The sequence below is a fragment of the Salmo salar genome, chromosome 26, assembly GCF_965601325.2.
Source record: "Salmo salar chromosome 26, fSalSal1, whole genome shotgun sequence".
Taxonomy (NCBI): Eukaryota; Metazoa; Chordata; class Actinopteri; order Salmoniformes; family Salmonidae; genus Salmo; species Salmo salar.
The window spans coordinates 38,439,264-38,453,504 of NC_138316.1; the positions used below are offsets into that span (position 1 = coordinate 38,439,264).

General features: G+C 38.4%; 1 protein-coding gene across 1 annotated transcript in view; it reads left to right on the forward strand.

The window, feature by feature from the left end:
- The window catches only part of aldh1a3 (aldehyde dehydrogenase 1 family, member A3), a 56,868-nt gene that overhangs the window by 38,504 nt on the left and 4,123 nt on the right, over positions 1–14,241 (forward strand). The window contains exon 10 of the mRNA XM_045708827.2: positions 12,301–12,465. Coding sequence (XP_045564783.2) covers positions 12,301–12,465 — 165 coding nt within the window. The remainder of the gene's footprint in view (positions 1–12,300; positions 12,466–14,241) is intronic.

Below are 14,241 nucleotides of genomic sequence, written 5' to 3' on the forward strand. Positions count from 1 at the left end.
ATGTATACGGTGTGTGTATATAGTCTAGTGAGTGTGTATACGGTGTGTGTATATATTCTAGTGAGTGTGTATACGGTGTGTGTATATATAGTCTAGTGAGTGTGTATATATAGTCTAGTGAGTGTGTATACGGTGTGTATATATAGTCTAGTGAGTGTGTATACGGTGTGTATATATAGTCTAGTGAGTGTGTATACGGTGTGTATATATAGTCTAGTGAGTGTGTATACGGTGTGTATATATAGTCTAATGAGTGTGTATACGGTGTGTGTATATAGTCTAGTGAGTGTGTATACGGTGTGTGTATATAGTCCAGTGAGTGTGTATATATAGTCTAGTGAGTGTCTATACAGTGTGTGTATATATAGTCTTGTGAGTGTGTATACGGTGTGTATATATAGTCTATTGAGTGTGTATACGGTGTGTGTATATATAGTCTAGTGAGTGTGTATATATAGTCTAGTGAGTGTGTATACAGTGTGTGTATATATAGTCTAGTGAGTGTGTATACGGTGTGTGTATATAGTCTAGTGAGTGTGTATGTGGTGTGTGTATATAGTCTAGTGAGTGTGTATACGGTGTGTGTATATAGTGTAGTGAGTGTGAATACGGTGTGTATATAGTGTAGTGAGTGTGTATACGGTGTGTATACATAGTCTAGTGAGTGTGTATACGGTGTGTGTATATAGTCTAGTGAGTGTGTATACGGTGTGTGTATATAGTCTAGTGAGTGTGTATACGGTGTGTGTATATATAGTCTAGTGAATGTGTATATATAGTCTAGTGAGTGTGTATACGGTGTGTATATATAGTCTAATGAGTGTGTATACGGTGTGTATATATAGTCTAATGAGTGTGTATACAGTGTGTGTATATAGTGTAGTGAGTGTGTATGTGGTGTGTATATATAGTCTAGTGAGTGTGTATACGGTGTGTGTATATATAGTCTAGTGAGTGTGTATACGGTGTGTATATATAGTCTAGTGAGTTTGTATATATAGTCTAGTGTGTGTATATATAGTCTAGTGAGTGTGTATACGGTGTGTGTATATAGTCTAGTGAGTGTGTTTACGGTGTGTGTATATAGTCTAGTGAGTGTGTATACGGTGTGTGTATATATAGTCTAGTGAGTGTGTATACGGTGTGTATATATAGTCTCGTGAGTGTGTATACGGTGTGTGTATATATAGTCTAGTGAGTGCGTATATATAGTCTAGTGAGTGTCTATACAGTGTGTGTATATATAGTCTAGTGAGTGTGTATACGGTGTGTGTATATAGTCTAGTTAGTGTGTATGTGGTGTGTGTATATAGTCTAGTGTGTGTGTATATAGTCTAGTGAGTGTGAATACGGTGTGTGTATATAGTGTAGTGAGTGTGTATACTGTGTGTATATATAGTCTAGTGAGTGTGTATACGGTGTGTATATATAGTCTAGTGAGTGTGTATACGGTGTGTATATATAGTCTAGTGAGTGTGTATATGGTGTGTGTATATATAGTCTAGTGAGTGTGTATATATAGTCTAGTGAGTGTGTATATGGTGTGTATATATAGTCTAGTGAGTGTGTATATATAGTCTAGTGTGTGTATATATAGTCTAGTGAGTGTGTATACGGTGTGTGTATATAGTTTAGTGAGTGTGTATGTGGTGTGTGTATATAGTCTAGTGAGTGTGTATACGGTGTGTGTATATAGTCTAGTGAGTGTGAATACGGTGTGTGTATATAGTGTAGTGAGTGTGTATACGGTGTGAGTATATAGTCTAGTGAGTGTGAATACAGTGTGTGTATATAGTGTAGTGAGTGTGTATACGGTGTGTATATATAGTGTAGTGAGTGTGTATACGGTGTGTGTATATAGTCTAGTGAGTGTGTATACGGTGTGTGTATATAGTCTAGTGAGCGTGTATACGGTGTGTGTATATATAGTCTAGAAAGTGTGTATATATAGTCTAGTGAGTGTGTATACGGTGTGTATATATAGTCTAGTGAGTGTGTATACGGTGTGTATATATAGTCTAGTGAGTGTGTATGTGGTGTGTATATATAGTCTAGTGAGTGTGTATATATAGTCTAGTGAGTGTGTATACGGTGTGTATATATAGTCTAATGAGTGTGTATACGGTGTGTGTATATAGTCTAGTGAGTGTGTATACGGTGTGTGTATATAGTCTAGTGAGTGTGTATGTGGTGTGTATATATAGTCTAGTGAGTGTGTATATATAGAGTTGTGAGTGTGTATACGGTGTGTATATATAGTCTAGTGAGTTTGTATATATAGTCTAGTGTGTGTGTATATAGTCTAGTGAGTGTGTATACGGTGTGTGTATATAGTCTAGTGAGTGTGTATACGGTGTGTGTATATAGTCTAGTGAGTGTGTATACGGTGTGTGTATATAGTCTAGTGAGTGTGTATACGGTGTGTATATATAGTCTAGTGAGTGTTTATACGGTGTGTATATATAGTCTAGTGAGTGTGTATACGGTGTGTGTATATGTAGTCTAGTGAGTGTGCATACGGTGTGTGTGTATATAGTCTAGTGAGTGTGTATACGGTGTGTATATATAGTCTAGTGAGTGTGTATACGGTGTGTGTATATAGTCTAGTGAGTGTGCATACGGTGTGCATATATAGTCTAGTGAGTGTGTATACGGTGTGTATATATAGTCTAGTGAGTGTGTATACGGTGTGTATATATAGTCTAGTGAGTGTGTGTACGGTGTGTGTGTGTATATATAGTCTAGTGAGTGTGTGTACGGTGTGTGTGTGTATATATAGTCTAGTGAGTGTGTATACGGTGTGTGTGTATATATAGTCTAGTGAGTGTGTTTACGGTGTGTGTGTATATATAGTCTAGTGAGTGTGTATACGGTGTGTGTATATATAGTCTAGTGTATATATAGTCTAGTGAGTGTTTATACGGTGTGTGTATATAGTCTAGTGAGTGTGTGTACGGTGTGTGTGTGTATATATAGTCTAGTGAGTGTGTATGTGGTGTGTGTGTGTTTATATAGTCTAGTGAGTGTGTATGTGGTGTGTGTGTGTATATATAGTCTAGTGAGTGTGTATACGGTGTGTGTGTATATATAGTCTAGTGAGTGTGCATACGTTGTGTGTGTATATAGTGTAGTGAGTGTGTATACGGTGTGTATATATAGTCTAGTGAGTGTGTATACGGTGTGTATATATAGTCTAGTGAGTGTGTATACGGTGTGTATATATAGTCTAGTGAGTGTGTATACGGTGTGTATATATAGTCTAATGAGTGTGTATACGGTGTGTGTATATAGTCTAGTGAGTGTGTATACGGTGTGTGTATATAGTCCAGTGAGTGTGTATATATAGTCTAGTGAGTGTCTATACAGTGTGTGTATATATAGTCTTGTGAGTGTGTATACGGTGTGTATATATAGTCTATTGAGTGTGTATACGGTGTGTGTATATATAGTCTAGTGAGTGTGTATATATAGTCTAGTGAGTGTGTATACAGTGTGTGTATATATAGTCTAGTGAGTGTGTATACGGTGTGTGTATATAGTCTAGTGAGTGTGTATGTGGTGTGTGTATATAGTCTAGTGAGTGTGTATACGGTGTGTGTATATAGTGTAGTGAGTGTGAATACGGTGTGTGTATATAGTGTAGTGAGTGTGTATACGGTGTGTATACATAGTCTAGTGAGTGTGTATACGGTGTGTGTATATAGTCTAGTGAGTGTGTATACGGTGTGTGTATATAGTCTAGTGAGTGTGTATACGGTGTGTGTATATATAGTCTAGTGAATGTGTATATATAGTCTAGTGAGTGTGTATACGGTGTGTATATATAGTCTAATGAGTGTGTATACGGTGTGTATATATAGTCTAATGAGTGTGTATACGGTGTGTGTATATAGTGTAGTGAGTGTGTATGTGGTGTGTATATATAGTCTAGTGAGTGTGTATACGGTGTGTGTATATATAGTCTAGTGAGTGTGTATACGGTGTGTATATATAGTCTAGTGAGTTTGTATATATAGTCTAGTGTGTGTATATATAGTCTAGTGAGTGTGTACACGGTGTGTGTATATAGTCTAGTGAGTGTGTTTACGGTGTGTGTATATAGTCTAGTGAGTGTGTATACGGTGTGTGTATATATAGTCTAGTGAGTGTGTATACGGTGTGTGTATATAGTCCAGTGAGTGTGTATACGGTGTGTATATATAGTCTAGTGAGTGTGTATACGGTGTGTGTATATATAGTCTAGTGAGTGCGTATATATAGTCTAGTGAGTGTCTATACAGTGTGTGTATATATAGTCTAGTGAGTGTGTATACGGTGTGTGTATATAGTCTAGTTAGTGTGTATGTGGTGTGTGTATATAGTCTAGTGTGTGTGTATATAGTCTAGTGAGTGTGAATACGGTGTGTGTATATAGTGTAGTGAGTGTGTATACTGTGTGTATATATAGTCTAGTGAGTGTGTATACGGTGTGTATATATAGTCTAGTGAGTGTGTATACGGTGTGTATATATAGTCTAGTGAGTGTGTATATGGTGTGTGTATATATAGTCTAGTGAGTGTGTATATATTGTCTAGTGAGTGTGTATATGGTGTGTATATATAGTCTAGTGAGTGTGTATATATAGTCTAGTGTGTGTATATATAGTCTAGTGAGTGTGTATACGGTGTGTGTATATAGTTTAGTGAGTGTGTATGTGGTGTGTGTATATAGTCTAGTGAGTGTGTATACGGTGTGTGTATATAGTCTAGTGAGTGTGAATACGGTGTGTGTATATAGTGTAGTGAGTGTGTATACGGTGTGAGTATATAGTCTAGTGAGTGTGAATACGGTGTGTGTATATAGTGTAGTGAGTGTGTATACGGTGTGTATATATAGTGTAGTGAGTGTGTATACGGTGTGTGTATATAGTCTAGTGAGTGTGTATACGGTGTGTGTATATAGTCTAGTGAGCGTGTATACGGTGTGTGTATACATAGTCTAGTGAGTGTGTATATATAGTCTAGTGAGTGTGCATACGTTGTGTGTGTATATAGTGTAGTGAGTGTGTATACGGTGTGTATATATAGTCTAGTGAGTGTGTATACGGTGTGTATATATAGTCTAGTGAGTGTGTATACGGTGTGTATATATAGTCTAGTGAGTGTGTATACGGTGTGTATATATAGTCTAATGAGTGTGTATACGGTGTGTGTATATAGTCTAGTGAGTGTGTATACGGTGTGTGTATATAGTCCAGTGAGTGTGTATATATAGTCTAGTGAGTGTCTATACAGTGTGTGTATATATAGTCTTGTGAGTGTGTATACGGTGTGTATATATAGTCTATTGAGTGTGTATACGGTGTGTGTATATATAGTCTAGTGAGTGTGTATATATAGTCTAGTGAGTGTGTATACAGTGTGTGTATATATAGTCTAGTGAGTGTGTATACGGTGTGTGTATATAGTCTAGTGAGTGTGTATGTGGTGTGTGTATATAGTCTAGTGAGTGTGTATACGGTGTGTGTATATAGTGTAGTGAGTGTGAATACGGTGTGTGTATATAGTGTAGTGAGTGTGTATACGGTGTGTATACATAGTCTAGTGAGTGTGTATACGGTGTGTGTATATAGTCTAGTGAGTGTGTATACGGTGTGTGTATATAGTCTAGTGAGTGTGTATACGGTGTGTGTATATATAGTCTAGTGAATGTGTATATATAGTCTAGTGAGTGTGTATACGGTGTGTATATATAGTCTAATGAGTGTGTATACGGTGTGTATATATAGTCTAATGAGTGTGTATACGGTGTGTGTATATAGTGTAGTGAGTGTGTATGTGGTGTGTATATATAGTCTAGTGAGTGTGTATACGGTGTGTGTATATATAGTCTAGTGAGTGTGTATACGGTGTGTATATATAGTCTAGTGAGTTTGTATATATAGTCTAGTGTGTGTATATATAGTCTAGTGAGTGTGTATACGGTGTGTGTATATAGTCTAGTGAGTGTGTTTACGGTGTGTGTATATAGTCTAGTGAGTGTGTATACGGTGTGTGTATATATAGTCTAGTGAGTGTGTATACGGTGTGTGTATATAGTCCAGTGAGTGTGTATACGGTGTGTATATATAGTCTAGTGAGTGTGTATACGGTGTGTGTATATATAGTCTAGTGAGTGCGTATATATAGTCTAGTGAGTGTCTATACAGTGTGTGTATATATAGTCTAGTGAGTGTGTAAACGGTGTGTGTATATAGTCTAGTTAGTGTGTATGTGGTGTGTGTATATAGTCTAGTGTGTGTGTATATAGTCTAGTGAGTGTGAATACGGTGTGTGTATATAGTGTAGTGAGTGTGTATACTGTGTGTATATATAGTCTAGTGAGTGTGTATACGGTGTGTATATATAGTCTAGTGAGTGTGTATACGGTGTGTATATATAGTCTAGTGAGTGTGTATATGGTGTGTGTATATATAGTCTAGTGAGTGTGTATATATAGTCTAGTGAGTGTGTATATGGTGTGTATATATAGTCTAGTGAGTGTGTATATATAGTCTAGTGTGTGTATATATAGTCTAGTGAGTGTGTATACGGTGTGTGTATATAGTTTAGTGAGTGTGTATGTGGTGTGTGTATATAGTCTAGTGAGTGTGTATACGGTGTGTGTATATAGTCTAGTGAGTGTGAATACGGTGTGTGTATATAGTGTAGTGAGTGTGTATACGGTGTGAGTATATAGTCTAGTGAGTGTGAATACGGTGTGTGTATATAGTGTAGTGAGTGTGTATACGGTGTGTATATATAGTGTAGTGAGTGTGTATACGGTGTGTGTATATAGTCTAGTGAGTGTGTATACGGTGTGTGTATATAGTCTAGTGAGCGTGTATACGGTGTGTGTATATATAGTCTAGTGAGTGTGTATATATAGTCTAGTGAGTGTGTATACGGTGTGTATATATAGTCTAGTGAGTGTGTATACGGTGTGTATATATAGTCTAGTGAGTGTGTATGTGGTGTGTATATATAGTCTAGTGAGTGTGTATATATAGTCTAGTGAGTGTGTATACGGTGTGTATATATAGTCTAATGAGTGTGTATACGGTGTGTGTATATAGTCTAGTGAGTGTGTATACGGTGTGTGTATATAGTCTAGTGAGTGTGTATGTGGTGTGTATATATAGTCTAGTGAGTGTGTATATATAGTGTTGTGAGTGTGTATACGTTGTGTATATATAGTCTAGTGAGTTTGTATATATAGTCTAGTGTGTGTGTATATAGTCTAGTGAGTGTGTATACGGTGTGTGTATATAGTCTAGTGAGTGTGTATACGGTGTGTGTATATAGTCTAGTGAGTGTGTATACGGTGTGTGTATGTAGTCTAGTGAGTGTGTATACGGTGTGTATATATAGTCTAGTGAGTGTTTATACGGTGTGTATATATAGTCTAGTGAGTGTGTATACAGTGTGTATATATAGTCTAGTGAGTGTGCATACGGCGTGTGTGTATATAGTCTAGTGAGTGTGTATACGGTGTGTATATATAGTCTAGTGAGTGTGTATACGGTGTGTGTATATAGTCTAGTGAGTGTGCATACGGTGTGCATATATAGTCTAGTGAGTGTGTATACGGTGTGTATATATAGTCTAGTGAGTGTGTATACGGTGTGTATATATAGTCTAGTGAGTGTGTGTACGGTGTGTGTGTGTATATATAGTCTAGTGAGTGTGTGTACGGTGTGTGTGTGTATATATAGTCTAGTGAGTGTGTATACGGTGTGTGTGTATATATAGTCTAGTGAGTGTGTTTACGGTGGGTGTGTATATATAGTCTAGTGAGTGTGTATACGGTGTGTGTATATATAGTCTAGTGTATATATAGTCTAGTGAGTGTTTATACGGTGTGTGTATATAGTCTAGTGAGTGTGTATGTGGTGTGTGTGTGTTTATATAGTCTAGTGAGTGTGTATGTGGTGTGTGTGTGTATATATAGTCTAGTGAGTGTGTATACGGTGTGTGTGTATATATAGTCTAGTGAGTGTGCATACGTTGTGTGTGTATATAGTGTAGTGAGTGTGTATACGGTGTGTATATATAGTCTAGTGAGTGTGTATACGGTGTGTACATATAGTCTAGTGAGTGTGTATACGGTGTGTATATATAGTCTAGTGAGTGTGTATACGGTGTGTATATATAGTCTAATGAGTGTGTATACGGTGTGTGTATATAGTCTAGTGAGTGTGTATACGGTGTGTGTATATAGTCCAGTGAGTGTGTATATATAGTCTAGTGAGTGTCTATACAGTGTGTGTATATATAGTCTTGTGAGTGTGTATACGGTGTGTATATATAGTCTATTGAGTGTGTATACGGTGTGTGTATATATAGTCTAGTGAGTGTGTATATATAGTCTAGTGAGTGTGTATACAGTGTGTGTATATATAGTCTAGTGAGTGTGTATACGGTGTGTGTATATAGTCTAGTGAGTGTGTATGTGGTGTGTGTATATAGTCTAGTGAGTGTGTATACGGTGTGTGTATATAGTGTAGTGAGTGTGAATACGGTGTGTGTATATAGTGTAGTGAGTGTGTATACGGTGTGTATACATAGTCTAGTGAGTGTGTATACGGTGTGTGTATATAGTCTAGTGAGTGTGTATACGGTGTGTGTATATAGTCTAGTGAGTGTGTATACGGTGTGTGTATATATAGTCTAGTGAATGTGTATATATAGTCTAGTGAGTGTGTATACGGTGTGTATATATAGTCTAATGAGTGTGTATACGGTGTGTATATATAGTCTAATGAGTGTGTATACGGTGTGTGTATATAGTGTAGTGAGTGTGTATGTGGTGTGTATATATAGTCTAGTGAGTGTGTATACGGTGTGTGTATATATAGTCTAGTGAGTGTGTATACGGTGTGTATATATAGTCTAGTGAGTTTGTATATATAGTCTAGTGTGTGTATATATAGTCTAGTGAGTGTGTATACGGTGTGTGTATATAGTCTAGTGAGTGTGTTTACGGTGTGTGTATATAGTCTAGTGAGTGTGTATACGGTGTGTGTATATATAGTCTAGTGAGTGTGTATACGGTGTGTGTATATAGTCCAGTGAGTGTGTATACGGTGTGTATATATAGTCTAGTGAGTGTGTATACGGTGTGTGTATATATAGTCTAGTGAGTGCGTATATATAGTCTAGTGAGTGTCTATACAGTGTGTGTATATATAGTCTAGTGAGTGTGTATACGGTGTGTGTATATAGTCTAGTTAGTGTGTATGTGGTGTGTGTATATAGTCTAGTGTGTGTGTATATAGTCTAGTGAGTGTGAATACGGTGTGTGTATATAGTGTAGTGAGTGTGTATACTGTGTGTATATATAGTCTAGTGAGTGTGTATACGGTGTGTATATATAGTCTAGTGAGTGTGTATACGGTGTGTATATATAGTCTAGTGAGTGTGTATATGGTGTGTGTATATATAGTCTAGTGAGTGTGTATATATAGTCTAGTGAGTGTGTATATGGTGTGTATATATAGTCTAGTGAGTGTGTATATATAGTCTAGTGTGTGTATATATAGTCTAGTGAGTGTGTATACGGTGTGTGTATATAGTTTAGTGAGTGTGTATGTGGTGTGTGTATATAGTCTAGTGAGTGTGTATACGGTGTGTGTATATAGTCTAGTGAGTGTGAATACGGTGTGTGTATATAGTGTAGTGAGTGTGTATACGGTGTGAGTATATAGTCTAGTGAGTGTGAATACGGTGTGTGTATATAGTGTAGTGAGTGTGTATACGGTGTGTATATATAGTGTAGTGAGTGTGTATACGGTGTGTGTATATAGTCTAGTGAGTGTGTATACGGTGTGTGTATATAGTCTAGTGAGCGTGTATACGGTGTGTGTATATATAGTCTAGTGAGTGTGTATATATAGTCTAGTGAGTGTGTATACGGTGTGTATATATAGTCTAGTGAGTGTGTATACGGTGTGTATATATAGTCTAGTGAGTGTGTATGTGGTGTGTATATATAGTCTAGTGAGTGTGTATATATAGTCTAGTGAGTGTGTATACGGTGTGTATATATAGTCTAATGAGTGTGTATACGGTGTGTGTATATAGTCTAGTGAGTGTGTATACGGTGTGTGTATATAGTCTAGTGAGTGTGTATGTGGTGTGTATATATAGTCTAGTGAGTGTGTATATATAGTGTTGTGAGTGTGTATACGGTGTGTATATATAGTCTAGTGAGTTTGTATATATAGTCTAGTGTGTGTGTATATAGTCTTTTGAGTGTGTATACGGTGTGTGTATATAGTCTAGTGAGTGTGTATACGGTGTGTGTATATAGTCTAGTGAGTGTGTATACGGTGTGTGTATGTAGTCTAGTGAGTGTGTATACGGTGTGTATATATAGTCTAGTGAGTGTTTATACGGTGTGTATATATAGTCTAGTGAGTGTGTATACAGTGTGTATATATAGTCTAGTGAGTGTGCATACGGTGTGTGTGTATATAGTCTAGTGAGTGTGTATACGGTGTGTATATATAGTCTAGTGAGTGTGTATACGGTGTGTGTATATAGTCTAGTGAGTGTGCATACGGTGTGCATATATAGTCTAGTGAGTGTGTATACGGTGTGTATATATAGTCTAGTGAGTGTGTATACGGTGTGTATATATAGTCTAGTGAGTGTGTGTACGGTGTGTGTGTGTATATATAGTCTAGTGAGTGTGTGTACGGTGTGTGTGTGTATATATAGTCTAGTGAGTGTGTATACGGTGTGTGTGTATATATAGTCTAGTGAGTGTGTTTACGGTGTGTGTGTATATATAGTCTAGTGAGTGTGTATACGGTGTGTGTATATATAGTCTAGTGTATATATAGTCTAGTGAGTGTTTATACGGTGTGTGTATATAGTCTAGTGAGTGTGTGTACGGTGTGTGTGTGTATATATAGTCTAGTGAGTGTGTATGTGGTGTGTGTGTGTTTATATAGTCTAGTGAGTGTGTATGTGGTGTGTGTGTGTATATATAGTCTAGTGAGTGTGTATACGGTGTGTGTGTATATATAGTCTAGTGAGTGTGTATACGGTGTGTGTATATAGTCTAGTGAGTGTTTATACGGTGTGTGTATATAGTGTAGTGAGCGTGTATGTGGTGTGTGTGTGTATAAATAGTCTAGTGAGTGTGCATAGGGTCAGTGAAAGACAGAGTCAGTGCAGATAGTTTGGGAACCGTTAGTTGACTATTTAGCAGTTTAACTTTTCAGCAGTGTTTTGGTTTTGGGGTAGAAGCTGCCTTGGAGCCTGTTGGTCCGAGAGCTGATGCTCGGGTCTCGTTTGCCGGATGGTAGCAGAGTGAACAGTCTATGGCTTAGGTGGTTGGAGTCTTTGGCAATTATTCACGATTAGATCAGTTCCCAACTTTTGAACAAATCCTACAGATGTAGGATCTTCATTTGAGCCAGTTTTTCTGCAGCAACAGGAAATGTGAATTATTATGTGGATTTGGTTAATGGATATTTTTGTAGGGGATTGATACATTTTTCGTTAGGGCAAATCAAGTCTGACATTTCTAAGTGGAAATTACAAACTTTAGAATCCTTTTAAAAACTCCAAAGGTTTGCATTTCCTGCGGTGCACGAAAATTCTCAGTAACAAAAAAGTGATCAAATGAAGATCCTACATCTGTAACTTGAGAGCTGTGTGCTTAACTCAGATATTCATGTAAGTCATGCAGTGAAGTCAATCAAATATTATCTCAAGTTAACCGTGCTGGCAACAAATTAGGATTCAGTCCTTTACTTTTAGTCTACAGCTGACAGCATGAGAAGATGTGGGACAGTTACAGAACGTGTCCTTCAGGGCTTTTCTGACAGAAACGTAGTTTCCATTACGCCGTTGGCTATCCATGTAGGCTATCAGTATAAGTTCACTAAAGATCTCTTGTGGTGGGAGCAGAAAACCTCCCATTATTTTTCTAGCTGTTCTTTCTTTCTTTTGCTCCTGTGCCAGCTTTGGATGTGTGTAAACGAATACTCCCTTTATAGCCATTACTTTACCTTTTGTGTAATGACATCACCCTGCCTGCCTCCAACTCCCTCCCTCATCTCTCTCTCTCTCTCCCTCCCTCCCTCCCTCTCTCATCTCCTCTCTCTCTCCCTCCCACTCTCCTCCCTCCCGCTCTCCTCTCCTCCCTTCATCTCACTCGCTCTCCCCTCCCTCCCTCCCTCCCTCCCCCCCCTCCCTCCCTCCCTCCCTCCCTCCCTCCCTCCCTCCCTCCCTCCCTCCCTCCTCTCATATCTTCCCCTGTTCCTCCAGATTGACCAGAAGCAGTTTGATAAGATACTGGAGTTGATTGACAGCGGGAAGAAGGAGGGAGCCAAACTGGAGTGTGGGGGCGTGGCCATGGATGACACAGGCCTCTACATCCAGCCCACCGTATTCTCCCATGTCAAGGACCATATGCGCATCGCCAAGGAAGAGGTGAGAGATCCAAATGCTGATCTATGGTCAGTTTTGTGATTTTCTTATCAGATGGTTAAGGTTAGGATTGGGGATGATACATCCGTCCACCACAACGCTGCCTGAAGAAGACTCTAACAGTCGAAACCTGTCCTGATATTCATTATAAACTGGGTGGTTCGAGTCCTGAATGCTGATTGTCAGCCGTGGTACTGTATATCAGACCGTATACCACAGGTATGACAAAATATTTATTTTTACTGCTCTGATTACATTGTTAACCAGTTTATAGTAGCAATAAGGCACCTCGGGGGTTTGTGGTATATGGCCAATATACCACAACTAAGGGCTGTATCCAGGCACTCCGCGTTGCATCGTGTGTAAGAACAGCCCTTAGCCGTGGTATATATACCACACTCCCTCTGGCCTTATTGCTTAAATATACCACAGGCAGATCATTCTGTTCTCTGTATATAATACCTGTAAATAGGAAACTGAACTTTTTCTGCATCGTAATGGCCGCCTACTGTGTCTTTGTTCTGTGATTGGAGGAAGGAAAGCTGATCCTAGATCTGTGATCTGTGTCTACGGGGAACTTCTACCCAGAGCTAGGGGTTTCTGATGTTGGCTTTACAGTGATTTCATTCATAAAAATGAGAACGCCACCACCGCTCCAGGCAGTTTTGTTGTATACCACTGCCATCTTCTGGTGGTGTGGTTGAAGTGCAGGTTCAGACAATGGTATATCTATGGTTCAAACAAGGTCATAGTCATGGAGATGGATGGAGGGCGCTTCTTTACATCTGTGGCATAATGGCTTCTGTGACAGCATGGCCAGTGCCATGTAGATCTTTCTCCAATCGAAAGTAGTCAATTTATTCATGTTCTTCTTCTATGAGTCGGTAGACAAACTGAAAGTGTGTACTGCCACCTGGAGTGTGTTTTCTAAACAGGCATAAAGCCAAGGTTGGTGATTTAATGCCACCTGCCATTCATTGGCTGATCCCTCCTGCTGACCTGAATAGAATTCTGCGATCCTTCCTTAACCCATAGAAAGGTCCATCCAGTTGACTACTTTAAAATGGTAAAAGTGCTCAATGGATCTGCCCATGCTAAAACTGGCTTTGTGGTATTAGAGCTGTCTATCCAAGTCTATGGTCATGGTAAAGCAGGATCATATCATAGAAATAGATAGGACTCTAGTGGCCAAAAGCCATTTTAGCATGGGCAGCGCCATTGAGGACTTTCACCATTTTTAAGTAGTCAATTAGGGGGGACTTCCTATGGGTTAAGGAATGATCACATAATTCCATCCAGGTCATCAGGAGGGATCAGTAAATGAATTATAATCGTGAACAAACATTCCATTACTATCGGTGGCAGTAAATTGCCAACCTTGGCTTTATACCTGTTCAAACAACACACTGCAGGTGAAAAGATGGCGCTGACGTTTTACATTCTCCCAACCAATTGTGCTATTTATAGCCTCATTGTTATTCTTATTGTGTTACTTTTTATTATTATTTTTTACTTTAGTCTATTTGGTAAATATTTTCTTAACTATTCTTGAACTGCGCTGTTGGTTGAGGGCTTGTAAGTAAGCATTTCACGGTAAGGTCTACACTTGTTGTATTCAGCGCATGTGACAAAGTTTGATTTGATTTGAAGTATGCAGCCTTTTAGTTTGTTTACCAACTCATCAAATTAGTAGAGGAAGAAAATGTACTACTTAAAAATGGAGATGGCCTCAATGGCACTACCCATGCCCCCACAGACGCCATAATATGGCAGATGCAA